This window comes from Myiozetetes cayanensis, unplaced genomic scaffold (genome assembly GCF_022539395.1).
Source record: "Myiozetetes cayanensis isolate MyiCay16 unplaced genomic scaffold, myiCay2020 scf31, whole genome shotgun sequence".
Classification (NCBI taxonomy): Eukaryota; Metazoa; Chordata; class Aves; order Passeriformes; family Tyrannidae; genus Myiozetetes; species Myiozetetes cayanensis.
In genome coordinates this window covers 4,319,000-4,332,017 of record NW_026087533.1, presented here as the reverse complement: position 1 = coordinate 4,332,017, position 13,018 = coordinate 4,319,000, and the positions used below count along the sequence as shown (strand labels likewise).

Genomic DNA, 13,018 nt, shown 5'->3' with positions numbered 1-13,018 from the left:
TCCTGCTCCGGGCTGTGCCGGATGCATGACAGCAGGAGGTGTGGGTGGCAGGGGATGGCATCATGCACTGGAGCAAGCAGCCCCCATCCCTATTCCCGTCCCCGAGGCCAGTATTTGGGGCTCAGCCCCTGAAGAGTCCCCAGTGGTGTCCCCAGCTGAGGGATGTGGCACATTGTCACCGTCAAAGGGTATTTGAGCTCGGGTTGTGCCTGCCAGACCATCACACTGACAGAGGTGACCTTGTGAGTGGCCCAGCCCCAGCCACCTGTGGGTTCCTGGGGACCCCAAACCTGGTGGGAGCTGCTGCACTGGCACCCCCGCAGGGATCAGCTCTCATCAGTCCCTTTACTGCTGTGAGGATCCCCCAGAGCATCTGCTTGGGAGGAAGGTCTCAAATCCCCCACAGGAAATTGTGCAATACCAGATTTGGGGGAGAAAATCCTCCTAATCCTGGGAAATCCTGGTCTGTCTACTTCTCCTCTTCATATGTAAGGCTGGGCTCACCTATCTGTTATCTTTCTGCACAACCTCCTTCTCAAAAGGACATCTCTTTGTTCCCCTAAAGCTGAGTTTGCCCAGGAGGTGTTTTTCGAGTGCTTTACTCAAGGACAAGAATGCCAAAAGCATTCCCAGGAGCTCAGGAGCCCCTGGGACAAAGGGAGCAGAGTAATAGTGCTGGGGTCACACACAGAGGGGAGTCTGGTCCCTCTAGATCAAGTGTCAATCGAGTGTCCCCTCTGCTCCTTCAAAAGAGCACAGCAGGATGAGGAGCCAGGGCAAGTCTCTGTCACACTGACTGGGTGAGTGGCACTGCCCACACCTCACTCGTCTCTTGTTTCAAGGTACTTTGTGTCACTGAACAAATCTGGACACTCTGGAGCCTCACCCAGGTCCCTGTCCCCTGTCTGAGCATGCAGTGTGGCCGGACATGGGGCTGTGACGCACAGCAGGACCGGGAGAACCCCCTGCACGTGTGTGAGGGGCCGGAAACTGTGAGTCAGCAGTGACACCACCTCAGTTCCCCTGAAAGCAAGGAGTGCAGGGAGCTGCTGTGCCAATGCTCCCTGCCAGGAGCTGCCCACTCTGCTCACCCCCAGCACCCACTCAGGCTCTGCTGCATCCCAGGTCCCTGCTGGGTGCCAGCTGCTCGTGCTCCCTGCCCATCCCTGTCCCCATGCCCAGTCCCGAGTGGCAGTCAGGTGATGGCAGTGGTGCCACGTTGGCCCCGTTGTCTTGACCCTGCTCTGCTGCCCCATCTCGAGGTGACCTTTGATCAGTGACCTGAGACAAGCTGAGTTGGTGGCTGTCACTGCAGTGGCACGACACTGACACTGGTCTGTGCGTGCTCACTGGTGGACAAACAGCACCCGGCACAGCTGAGAGGTGCCAAAATCTATATCCATGTCACCATCCAGTGCTGGGGACACTGCAGCTGTCCCCTGCACCCTTTCTAGTAGGGCCTGTTGTGGTAGGAGTGATGGTTATAAACGAAATAATTTAGATTAGATACAAAGATTATAAAGCTCTTTAAGATAAGGATGGTGAGACACTGGCACAGGTTGCCCAGAGAGGTGGTGGATACTCCATCCCTTGAAGTGCTCAAGTCCAGGTTGGACAGGGCTTGGAGCAACCTGGTCTAGTGGAAGATGTCCCTGCCCATGGCAGGGGGGTGGGACGAGATGGTCTTTAAGGTCCCTTCCAACCCAAACCATTCTTTGATTCTAAGGGATGAAGACCTGGGATTGGAGGGAAGGGGTGGAGCGGCAGGGGGGCTGAGGGATGAAAGAATGGAGGGATGAGGGGATGTGAGACAGCTGAGACGCGGAGGAAAGACGGGGACAGAGGGGTGAGGGGGGAAGGGCCGGGGCAGGAGGAGGCGGCGGAGAAGGAGGAGGACGAGGAGGAGGAAGCCGCTCGCCGGGAGGCGGACGGGGGCGGGCCGGTTCGGCCCCTCCCGGGGCGGGCGCTGCCGGTACAAGGGCGGGCGGCGGCGGCGCGGCCCCCATTCATCGCGCACGGCATGGCCAGGGGCGGCGGCGCGGAGCGGGCCGGGGCCGGGGGGCTCCTGCCGCCCCCCTGCCGCCAGCACCGCCGCAAGGTGAGCGCCGGCACCGCCGGGGAGGGGACGGTGGGATGGGATGGTCGGGACGGGACGGGTCGGGGGGCGCTTCCCGGTGGGGCTAACGCCAGGTCCCGGTTGCAGGAGAGCCGCGAGCGGCTGTCGGTGTGCAGCAAGTTGTGCTACGCCGTCGGGGGGGCTCCTTACCAGATCACGGGCTGCGCCCTCGGCTTCTTCCTGCAGATCTACCTCCTGGACGTGGCGCAGGTACGGCCGGGACCGGGGCTGTGGGGGAGGGAGCGGGGGGCCGGGGGTCTCGGAGCTCTCCGTGCTGCTTTGCCCGTGGGATGGACGTACCCGGGGCTTCGAAATGCCCCGGCCCCCGCTGGAATCGCCCCGCGGGCGCGGGAATCGCTCCGGGGGCTGCGGGTTTCCCCATGGCCGCTCCCACGCGTGTTGCTGTGCGGCCGCTCCGTGCTTGCGTTCCCCGCGCGATAAAAGGGGCTGGTGGTGGCTGTTTTTTTTTTGGGGGGGGGCAAGACTTGTCCCACGGACCCCCCGCGAGCCGGGTCGGTGTGAAACAACGAAGGGAAGGAAGCCGCGGGAGAAGTGCCCGGGGGCTTCCTTGTGCTGGCTGCGGGGTGGGTTTGGGGAACTCTGCTCTGAGATGAGGGAGTTTGGTGTGGAAAGAGTGTGGTGGGGCAAGGCTCAGAGGGACTGGGCACCTCAAATCCCCCTGAACGAGGGGGAGAGACCAAGGGACTCATCCCGTGCTCCCAAATGGCAGTGGGGTTGCAGTAGGTAGGGTTGGGAAGGTCCTGAGGGGCTCAGGAAGGGCAGCTGGGGTGCTCTGGGGGTTTGCATGTGCTGACACAAGATCTTTCTCCTGCAGCTGGATGCTTTCTATGCCTCCATCATCCTGTTTGTGGGACGAGCCTGGGATGCCATCACGGACCCCATGGTGGGTTTCTTCATCAGCAAATCCTCATGGACCTGCTTTGGCCGCCTGATGCCCTGGTAAGAGCTGCTGGTAGCACCCTGCATTCCCTGCCTGATGTGTCACAGCACTTCCAGTCAGCTTTGAGTGTCCCCTGGCATGAGGTGTGGAGGGCAGGACGTGCTGACGCCCTGGCTCACCCAGGTGATGTGCCAAGTGCCCCAAAAAAAGCCCAAGGTGCCACCAACAGCTGGGAGGGCCTCAAGTTTGTGCCTGTTGCTGTGGCCGCTCAGCGCGGCCTGGCTGACCTCCGTGTCGCTGCACCTGCAAGCTCCAACCTTTCCCCCTGGACTTTGTTCAGCGGTGGTTGCAAAGCCCTGGCTGGTGGCAGGGCCGTGGTGCCAGCAGAGCAGGTGGCATCACACCCACAGGGAGGAGGGACGGGGGTGTGCGTGGTGGTGGGTGCTGGCTGACAGTCACGAGGGCGCTCCCGGGGCGGCAGGAAAACAGCTGTCACGGAGCTAGGTGACCGCACGTGGATGCTCCGGCCGCCCTCGGGAGCGGGGAGGTCGGAGCAGATGCCACGGGGTTTTGTGAACCCCCAAACGGCTCGTGCCTGCAGCCGGGGCAGATTTAGGATATCTGCGAGCACCTGTCCCTGTGCAGGAGCGTGGCAGGGCGCTAACGCCTCGCTGTGGACATGGTGGTGTGTCCCGGGCTAAAATAACCCCGGGCGCCTGCGGGATTGCTGAAATACAACGCAGCAAAGAGGGGTGGGCATGGGGGGGAGTGGAATTGGAGGGACGCAGCCCTTTCCCCCCGCAGATTATACCCTGTGCTTCCTGGCTTTCCTGGAATAGTTCTGGGCAGCAGCAGCAGGCAGTTGTTGGAGCCAGGCTCCACACACAGCCTGAAATAGCTGCCCCACGGCCGGGCCTGGGGTCCGGAGATTAGCGCGGGGCTGGCTGGGCTGTGTGGGACAGCCTGGGATGGCTGTCGTGGCTCTGCTCGCCCTAATCTCGAGGCAGGGGGGTGGGGATGGAGCGGCTGCATTCCTCCTGCTCCGTTAAAATTAGCCAGAGCTTTCGGCTCGCTCTGGGCCCCTCAGCAGTGCCGGGGCAGCCGGAGCTTGCTGCTATTGTACGTGGCTCAAGGGCTGCCCGCTGAGCCCAGTTTGGATGGAGTTGAGCTGATTTAAAACCTCTTAAACCCAGGGTTTGCTGGCGGTGTGGGGCTGCACAGCCCCAGGCTGGTGTTGCTGGCGTGGCTGCAGCGCTGCCGGTGCTGCCTCAGTTTCCCTGTGTGCAAAGCCAGGAGCTGCAGGCACTGGGGTGGTCCCGGGGGCTGCTGCCGGACCCCAACCCTCAGCACCCGTGAGGTTACTCTGTGTAACCCCCCTGTGTGTGAGGGTTTATTGCCAGGTTCTGAGGGGGCTGATCTGTGGTTCCTGCTGTCTCCAGCTCAGAGCTCACGGCTGCTCCAGCTCCTTAGAAGGGCCATCACCTCTCTCCCTTTCAGTTCTTTCCTTTTGAAACGCTTTTTGTCACGTTTTTTCCCCAGCAGCTTATCCAGTGGCTGCTTCCTCTTCCCCTCCAGCCTCGTGGTCTCGGCTCCGAGCTGGGACTTCCAGCTAAGAGCTGGGATCCCCATTTCCTTGACCACCCCAGACTTCCCGGTGACTAAACTTTTCCTCGATGTGTCGGTGACGGAAGAACCCCCCTGGCTTTGACCTTCTGCGAGGGGGGCAGCCGTTTGCAAACAGTTAAAAGCGGCGGGGCCGGGAAGGGGTGTGAGCGCGGCACAAAGGAACGAACACACCATCGCGCCGGGGCCAATGAGCGGGCGAGAGCGTCACGGCAGCCGCCTCCGAGCGCCTTAATCACCTCGGCCTGGGTCAGGGGTTACTCCCAGTCACTCCTCTGTGTCTGCCCGGAGCTGCGGGTCAGCCCTGGCCGGCGCTCAGCATCCCTGGTGCCGGGGCTGGGGGGATCACGCCACGGGGAATTGGCGCATCTGACATCCACGCGCCCACGGGGGGCGTGACGTTCTTCCCGCCGCTGCTCTGGTGATTCATTCAGCATTTCCCCGGGCTCCACGTATGTGCTCGGCGATAAGCGGCAGCAGAGGAGGGGCCGGAGCGGGCTCGCCCCTTTCCTCCCCTCCCGCCTCTTCCCCCAGAGGGTGACGTGGGTGCCGAAGAATGTGCATGTGTTGGGTCCTGTGCAATGCCTCTGTCGCTCTCCATCCATGGAGATCCAGTTTCTCGTTCTCCCCTCCCTCCACCCCCTCCCTCTCCCCGACTTTAAATTTAAACTTTGCGTCCTGTACGTCAGCCCGGACGGAAAGATCTCGCTGTACCCTGGCAGTGCAGGGCCAGCTCTGGCCGTGTGTGGCTCCGTCCTGGGTCCAGTTCTGCTGGATTCGCTCCAGGACGCAGCCTCCTGGAGTTTGTGGAGCGCAGGGTGCTCGCAAATCCCCGAGCAAAAAACCCATCTCCTAAACGGATGTGGATGTGACCTCAACACCTGGCTCGCTTCCCTGCAGGAGGAGGAATTCCTCCCGTGCTTCCCTGGGTGCTGGGGGTCCCTGGGTGCCTGTGGTGTCCTCAGGGTGCTGGTGCAGGGCACAGCTGTGCCCTGGCTGTCCTGCAGCAGGACGGGGGCTCTGAGACCCCCTGGATGAAGTGGGCAGGTGCCCTGAGTGGCTTCCTGCTCCCATCACCTTTGCTGGCTGGTCCTGCAGGGACTGCTGCCAAGGGCCAGCAGTGCCCTATGATCCTCTGTTGTGTTTTGCATCCCATGCCCCTGCTCCCACAGGTCTGGGAAGTTGGGCAGAGGTGGAAGAAGGAGCCAGGCTGCTGGCTGGTGTTTTGCCCCCTCGCTGCCAGCAGAACTGGGGTGACCCCAGGACCAGGGCTTGGGGGGCCTGGCAGCAAAGCCAAGCTGGTGAGAGGTTTTTGGCTGCTGGGGAGCAGGGCTGAGCTGCCTGGCTGTCCCCCAGGATGAGGGAGGTGATTACATCCTGCTGAACACAGCAGTGCTGCCTGGGGAAGAGGTTGGGGCCAGGGGTGGAAGCCGAAGGCAAGAGCAGATCAATCGCTTCCATGGAAGGAGGTATCTCTGTTCTTGCAAGTAAAACTCTTACCTGGAAGTCTGAGTCAGCCCTTTCCACCCTGTGACACCTGAGCTGCTGCCTTCAGCCTGGTTTGGATCACCCCTGGGGCAACCACCTCCTGGCCAAGGGTTGGAGCAGGGTGGGCCACCCTGGGGCAGCTCAGGAGCCCCCCTTATGAGGTGCCTGAACCCCACTGGATGTGTGGAAGCAGGGGAACCTGGGCTGATAGGGTTAGCCAGGCCCTGTGTGCCCATGAGACTTACACTCTGCTCTCCCAAAGGATCATCTTCTCCACCCCATTCGCTGTCATATCCTACATCCTCATCTGGTTTGTGCCAGACATCTCCAGGGGCCAAGTGATGTGGTATCTTGTCTTCTACTGCATCTTCCAGACCCTCGTGACGGTGAGTCGGGCTCTGCACACACCAGGGTTGGTGGGGAAGGGATGGAGGGGACCAATCCCTGCCTCCCCCGTGCTGAGCTGCACAGAGGGGCAGGTCCTCCCCTGCCCCAGGTCCCCTGGGCTGTTACACCCTCCCTGAGCCAGTTCTCCTTGTGCCATTGCAGTGCTTTCATGTGCCTTACTCAGCACTGACCATGTTCATCAGCAGGGAGCAGAGCGAGCGGGACTCGGCCACTGCCTATCGTAAGAGTTCCTCCCTTATTCCCCCTTGTTCCTCCCTTGTTCCTCCCCTTCCCCCAACTCTCACTGGGGGGGATCCTCCTCATACACTCTCCTGGAAGGGCTCCTTTGATTGTCCCTCCATCCCAAGGGTGGTGTGTGATGATCATTCAGGGCTTGGATTGCAGCTGATCCAGCTCTTTCCGTTCACCTTCCCTGGCTCCTCCAGCAGACATGCTTGTCTGGTCTGGTGCCAACTGGGCTGAAGGGGAGATGATCCCCGTGAGGGCTCTGCCTGGAGCAGATGATGGGGAGTCTGAGCTCCTGAGCCTTTCCTCCTGCTCTGTCGTACAGCAGTGGGAGCTTCATGACCACAGCTTGGCCTCTCTGCCTCAGTTTCCCGAGCAGACACTTTCCTTCCCTGTGGCTTTATCATGTGGGGATTCAGAGGGAGCTGTAGCAGAGCTGGGCTGGCTCACTTGTCCCAGTGAAGGGCAGTGAATGGCAGCTGGGCAGGCTCTGCTGTGGACAAGGGTTTGCACCCACGCCCTGAGTGCCCAAGGGCTGTGCTCAGTCCCCTCTGGCTTCTCCCTCCTCTCAGGTATGACTGTGGAAGTGCTGGGCACTGTGCTGGGCACTGCCATCCAGGGCCAGATCGTGGGCAAAGTGGACACTCCCTGCATCGAGAACCCCTTTTTCATCGGCACGACCAACTCCTCGGTGGCCCTGGAGGAGCTAAACATGACCCACGACACTGGCTCACTCACAGACACCGTAAGCTGGGGTGGGGAGGGGGATCCTGCCATGTTTCCTTGCCCTTTGGAGCAGGCTGGTTCCTGGGATGAGCCCCTTCCTCACCTGTCCCCCCTCTCTTGCACAGAGAAATGCCTACATGATCGCTGCGGGGGTCATCGGGGGGCTCTACATCCTCTGTGCCTTGATCCTGTGGGCGGGCGTGCGGGAGAAGAGAGGTGAGGCTTGAGAGGTGCTGCAACACCCCAGACCCATGGAAATGCTGTGGTTCCTTCCTCTCCACGAGCCTGGCTGAGCCCGTGGCCCCTCATTCACCCCAGAGGAGAGGGATGGGTAGAGCTGAGCTCCGGGTCTGGGGGCCCAGGGAGGTGCTGCATAAGGGCAGCACTGCAGGCAGGAGGCCAGAGCACCTCTGGGGTGCGTCAGGCACAGCCACGAGGGCTCAGCTCTGCTCTGCACTGTCAGAGATAACCTTTATCTCGCACGTTTTTGGCTGGCCAAGGTTGCCAGTGCCAGCTAGGGCATCCCGGGGGGATGTGATATCCAAAGTCCCACAGCTTCTGTGCTTCCCTCCCCCTGCTTAATCCCATGAGGGATCAGCCAGGCCACCCTCTCCCCTCCTGGATCTGAGGGACCCCTGCACGAGGGCAGGGATTGCCCTGACTCCCGTGGGGTGGGGTGCTGTAGAGGGGCAGGGGCTTGTGCAGGGTGCTGAGCAGCAAGACCCCTTGCACCCAAGGGTGCTGTTTCAGTGGGACTAACGATGGGCTGATTTGCTCTGCTCCCCAGAGTCCTCTGAGCTCCAGTCGGACGAGCCTGTGTCCTTCTTCCAGGGGCTGAAGCTGGTGATGAACCACGGTGCCTACATCAAGCTCATTGCTGGCTTCCTCTTCACCTCGCTGGGCTTCATGGTGAGCTGGAAGGGCTGGGGAGAGGGAAGAGAGCAGCAGCACGGCTTGGGGGTGGCTGCAGGGACGATCCTGGTGGGCTGGGAGCATGTGAGGTGGCAGCTCCACGGGCCGGAGCTGCCCCAGGGCAGAGAGGAAGGATGTGGCCTTGTGGCCCCGGATGGGTCAGTGAATGGCCGCTTTCTTCCCCTGCCTGTGCCCGGGGTGCAGCTGTGGGAGGAGGAGCGTGTCCCCCTCAGGAGGTGGGGTGTCCCCTAATCCCTGTCTGCCTCCTCTGCAGCTGCTGGAGGGAAACTTTGCCCTCTTCTGCACCTACACCCTGGGCTTCCGCAACGAGTTCCACAACATCCTGCTGGCCATCATGGTGAGTGTGGCCCTGTCCTGGAACGTGGTGGGATCCAGGGGGTCCTCCCTGGGAGCTGGCACGGGATGGGAGCTCTAGGGGCTGAGGGCAGGGAGGCCATGGGGCTGTGATGCTCTGCCACAGGGATAGCGATCAAAGATCCCCTGGGAGAAGGGGAGGGAGAAGAAGCTGCCAAATGTCCTGCAAAGGCCTGGTGGGTTGGCAGGAACAGCAAGGCCTTTGTTCCCGAATGAAGGCGGCCAGAGACGGGGCAGACCAGGAGCCATGGGGGCCTTTTGTCCAAATCCTGCTACTTTATCTCCCTTCCCCCCTGCTTCAAGAAAAGGATCTCAGTGTTTACTGCCAGGAAGATGGAGCAAAACAGCTCGTTGAGAGCCCTTTCCAACTTGCCTCATCCCTGGGAGCACTTCCCACCCTCTCCTCAACGGGGTGGAAAGGCCCAAGGTGCCATGAGCCAGGGTCTGGCTCCTGGCCATGCTGTGACCGTGGTGACAAGATCAGGTCCCTTCCCAGCACCCACAATCGGAATGGGTTCCTCCCTCTGTTTGGGCAGGTGCTCCCCAGGGTGCTCCACACTGGGGAAGGAGGTGGCCCCACACACACACACGTGTGGCTTCGTGCCAGCCCCAGCAGCATGTGGAAATCACAGGTGCTGGGAATGTGATGGGGGGAGGCTGTGCCCAGGAGCTGCTTCTTGCTGGGAAGAGCTTTTCCCCCCAGAGAAGAGCCCTGTGACACTGTGTGACCTTCTCTTCCCACAGCTGTCGGCCACTTTGACCATTCCCTTCTGGCAGTGGTTCCTCACCCGCTTTGGGAAGAAGACAGCTGTCTACGTGGGCATCTCGGTGAGTGGGGGTGGATTCCACATGAGGTAAAGCAGAGCTGTGTCCCTCTGAGAGGGCCCAGAGCCAGGGAGGGGCTGCTGCTAAGGATGATTTGGTGCCTGTCCCTCATCTTGCTGTTTGTGCCGCTGTGGATGTGGCCAAGGCCAGCAGGGAAGGCGCTGTGGGGCTCAGAGATAAAGGCGGCCCCGCTGGTTCCCTGGCCATCCTTGGGACGTGTGGGAGGGAAGGGGAAAAGGCAGGGGTTCTGGATCAGGCACTGCTGATGCCAACTTGGTTTCTGTCCCCCTCTCCAGTCTGCCATCCCCTTCCTCATCATGGTGGTTGTCCTGGACAGTAACCTCATCGTCACCTACATCGTGGCCGTCGCAGCTGGGATCAGCGTCGCAGCCGCCTTCCTGCTGCCCTGGTGAGTGTGAGGGCCTGGAGCTCCCAGCACTGTCCCCCAGGGCTGGGCAAGGTGCTTCCAGGGGCTGAGAGGGGGTTAGAAGTCCTCGAAAGGCCACTTTGCAGTGTTTTCACTCTGAGATGGAGCTGCTGAGGGAAATCCTCTCAGCAGAGAGGAGATGATTTGTTGGCCCAGTCCTGGTGTTCACCATCCCACTCTCTGCACAGGTCCATGCTCCCAGATGTCGTAGATGACTTCAAGCTGCAGCACCCCAGCTCCCATGGCCATGAAGCCATTTTCTTCTCCTTCTATGTCTTCTTCACCAAGTTTACCTCTGGGGTCTCCCTGGGCATCTCCACGCTCAGCCTGGAGTGAGTTCTTGCGTGGGAGCTGAGGGAGGTGGTGGGCAGGGAGGGAGACCAGTCTTGCACCTCTGCATCCAGGCATCTCCACTTCCCAAGGGCTGGGAGGGAGTTGAAGGGCTCTAAACCCAGTTGTTGCTCCAAACCTCTCCCTGCAGGGATGAATTCACCTCCTAGAAACCCCGTTTCCTCTGCCTGAAGGTACCTTTCTGTCCGCAGCTTTGCAGGGTACCAGACCCGGGGCTGCTCCCAGCCCAGCGAGGTGAACTTCACCCTGAAGATGCTGGTGTCGGCTGCGCCCGTGGTGCTGATCCTGCTGGGCCTGCTCCTGTTCAAGCTGTATCCCATCGACGAGGAGAAGCGGAGGAAAAACAAGAAAGCCCTGCAGGATTTAAGGTGAGTGCCGGCTGCGCTCCGCGGGTGGTGAACGCGGCGTGCCGGCACGTGGGGGTGTGCGGGGGCAGGACCAGGCGGGTTGGGACACACTGTGACTTGTCCAGGAATCCTTCAGCACCCGTGGGTGGTGGGGCGAGGGAAGGGCTGACTTGTTTCCCCAATCCCAACTTCCAAAGAGGTGGCGTGAAGTGTGGGGAAATCAGTAGCAACCTGCCCCAGTTGCTGCACAAAACTTGTCTGGGGACATCCCTCTGGAACTATTTGGAGGCTCCTATGCTCCAGGGCAGGTATTGCTGGGGATGCAGACCTTGCTCTGTGGCTCATTCGATGCCTCCTTCCCAACCCTTTTCCCTAGGGAGGAGAGCAACAGCAGCTCGGAGTCGGACAACACAGAGCTGGCCAGCATCGTGTGACCCCGGCCGGGTCCGTCCGCTCCCACCGGGGGCTCTCTGAAGGGCTCTGCCCCTCCGGGCTGCTCCAGCCTCGTGCCAGTGCAGGTGTCTGCCTTTGGAGCACCCGGAGAAGCCGTGTGGAGCATCCACCGCCTGGAAAACACGGGATCTGTGCCGGTCTCGTGCCTTCCACGGGCTGCACAGAGCGCTGGTAGTGTACATTACACACACCGGGGCACCTGCGTGCCTCACCAGACACAAGCACTAATCCTGCCGGGGCCCTGGAGAGCAGAAGAGGCCGGATTGGGATCGTTTTGCCTGGAACACTCGTGCCCACTGCCCCTCCCTGCCTGGGGGACGGGGGTGATCGTTGGTGTACATTACACTGTCGGTGTGCCCGCGCCGAGCACGTGAGCTCACCTCTGCTGCCTGCACATAGGACACTAATTTGGGAAGCTGTTCTTTTTTTTTTTTTTTTTTATATGGCCTAATTAACTTAATGGTGTAAATACGGAGCTGTTTCCTGTTTGTATATATCTGTACAGAAACCGAACTCGAGGACCTGTTAATATTAATTTACATAAAAGTGGGGGAAGCCAGCAGCGAGCGTGAAGGATTTGGTTTTGTTTTTGCTTGGCTGGGTTTTTTCACGGCTGTCAGCAAGCCCAGGGTCCCTTTACACGCCGTGGGGTGCAGGATTGACTTTTCCTGAGCCGTGGCACAGGAATGCCATAATCCAGGCAGCCCCTTTCCCCCGTGCAGCTCCTTGCTCGGTGCCGCAGCGATCCAACAAAGGCTCTATTATTTTCTCCTTTTCAAGAGGGAACGGGGGTGGAGGGAGGAATGAAATCAAAGTGCTGCCAGCGGAGACTGTGAACCCAGGGCTGGAAACAGGAGAGGCAGCTGGGGAGCGGAGAGAAAGGGAATGCAGGCTGTGGGTGACACTCAACACTCCCTCCCAGGGCAGAGTGCCGTGGGAGCACTAATCTCCGTGGATATTTATACCATCCTCTTGCATTCCCTCTTCCACAGCAGCGATGGGGGAGAGCCCTGCTTTCCTCACGCCTCCAGCAGCAAGTGTAACTCCAGGGGAAAGCAGGCTGGAATCAGTGCAGGGAGGATGCACCAGGGATGAAGCAGGATGGGGTGAATTCCCAGGGTGGGGACTGTGCTGGCTCTGCTCTGTCCCCAAGGCCACTGTGCTTGGGGACAGGGCTGCTGCCTTTTGTTTAAGCACATTTGTCACACTGAGAAGTTGGGGGGCTCAGGGGGAAGGATGGCTCATCCTTTGTTCCACATTTGGGTACAAAGGACTGGAATGAGGATCAGGTTTAAAAATAGCCCAGAGGGATTAGACCTGAGCTGGGAATGCTTAACTGGGCCCCCACTCTGCCACCATGGTCATGGAAAGAAGGAAAAGGGATGATGGGAGGAGGCTGGGAGCTGGCTTAGTGCTGAGCAGGGGCAGGAGGCAGTGCTGGCCCTGGTTGGGGTGCTCCCTGCTACCCCAGGGATGGAGCCTGCAGGGAAGGAACGTGGGCAGGACAAGATGGGGACAAAGCCAGCCCCTGTGGCATGGCAGGTGGGTGTCATGTGCACCCTCTGAGAGAGGAGAAAGAGGAGGACAGGGCTCCAGCCAACACAGAGCTCGGGATTGCTGCAAATGCACTGACCCCTGCCCTGCTCCTGGCCGGGATTGCCAGGAGTTATCCTGGCCATTGCCACGGCCTGGCTGCCTCCGAGGGGTGTGGGCAGCGCTGCTGCCTCCAAGGACTTGAAAGATTGCTGCTAGCTTTTGTTTTCAAAGAGTTTCAACAGAAATAAGGGACATTTTATTCTCTGCCTCCTTGTTTTCTTGGCTCTGTGGGGCTCAGGAGGAGT

At 60.4% G+C, this 13,018-nt stretch overlaps 1 protein-coding gene across 1 annotated transcript; it reads left to right on the top strand.

Annotated features, from left to right (window-relative positions):
• Nucleotides 1-2,020: 2,020 nt before the first annotated feature.
• On the top strand, nucleotides 2,021-11,739 carry MFSD2A (MFSD2 lysolipid transporter A, lysophospholipid). The gene is made up of 14 exons (XM_050326344.1): nucleotides 2,021-2,098; nucleotides 2,204-2,326; nucleotides 2,952-3,076; nucleotides 6,391-6,514; nucleotides 6,678-6,756; nucleotides 7,334-7,506; nucleotides 7,613-7,703; nucleotides 8,275-8,396; nucleotides 8,674-8,757; nucleotides 9,519-9,602; nucleotides 9,896-10,008; nucleotides 10,215-10,358; nucleotides 10,569-10,745; nucleotides 11,101-11,739. The coding sequence occupies exons 1-14, from the start codon at nucleotides 2,021-2,023 to the stop codon at nucleotides 11,156-11,158; spliced, it is 1,575 nt and encodes a 524-aa protein (XP_050182301.1). The 3' UTR covers nucleotides 11,159-11,739.
• The last annotated feature ends 1,279 nt before the right edge of the window (nucleotides 11,740-13,018 follow it).

Bases quoted from the DNA above. Each gene is read 5' to 3' on its own strand.
- MFSD2A (XM_050326344.1), top strand. From the start codon at position 2,021: ATGGCCAGGGGCGGCGGCGCGGAGCGGGCCGGGGCCGGGGGGCTCCTG. The intron at 6,515-6,677 runs GTGAGTCGGGCT...GTGCCATTGCAG, and splicing joins TCTTCCAGACCCTCGTGACG to TGCTTTCATGTGCCTTACTC. The intron at 10,746-11,100 runs GTGAGTGCCGGC...CCTTTTCCCTAG, and splicing joins AAAGCCCTGCAGGATTTAAG to GGAGGAGAGCAACAGCAGCT.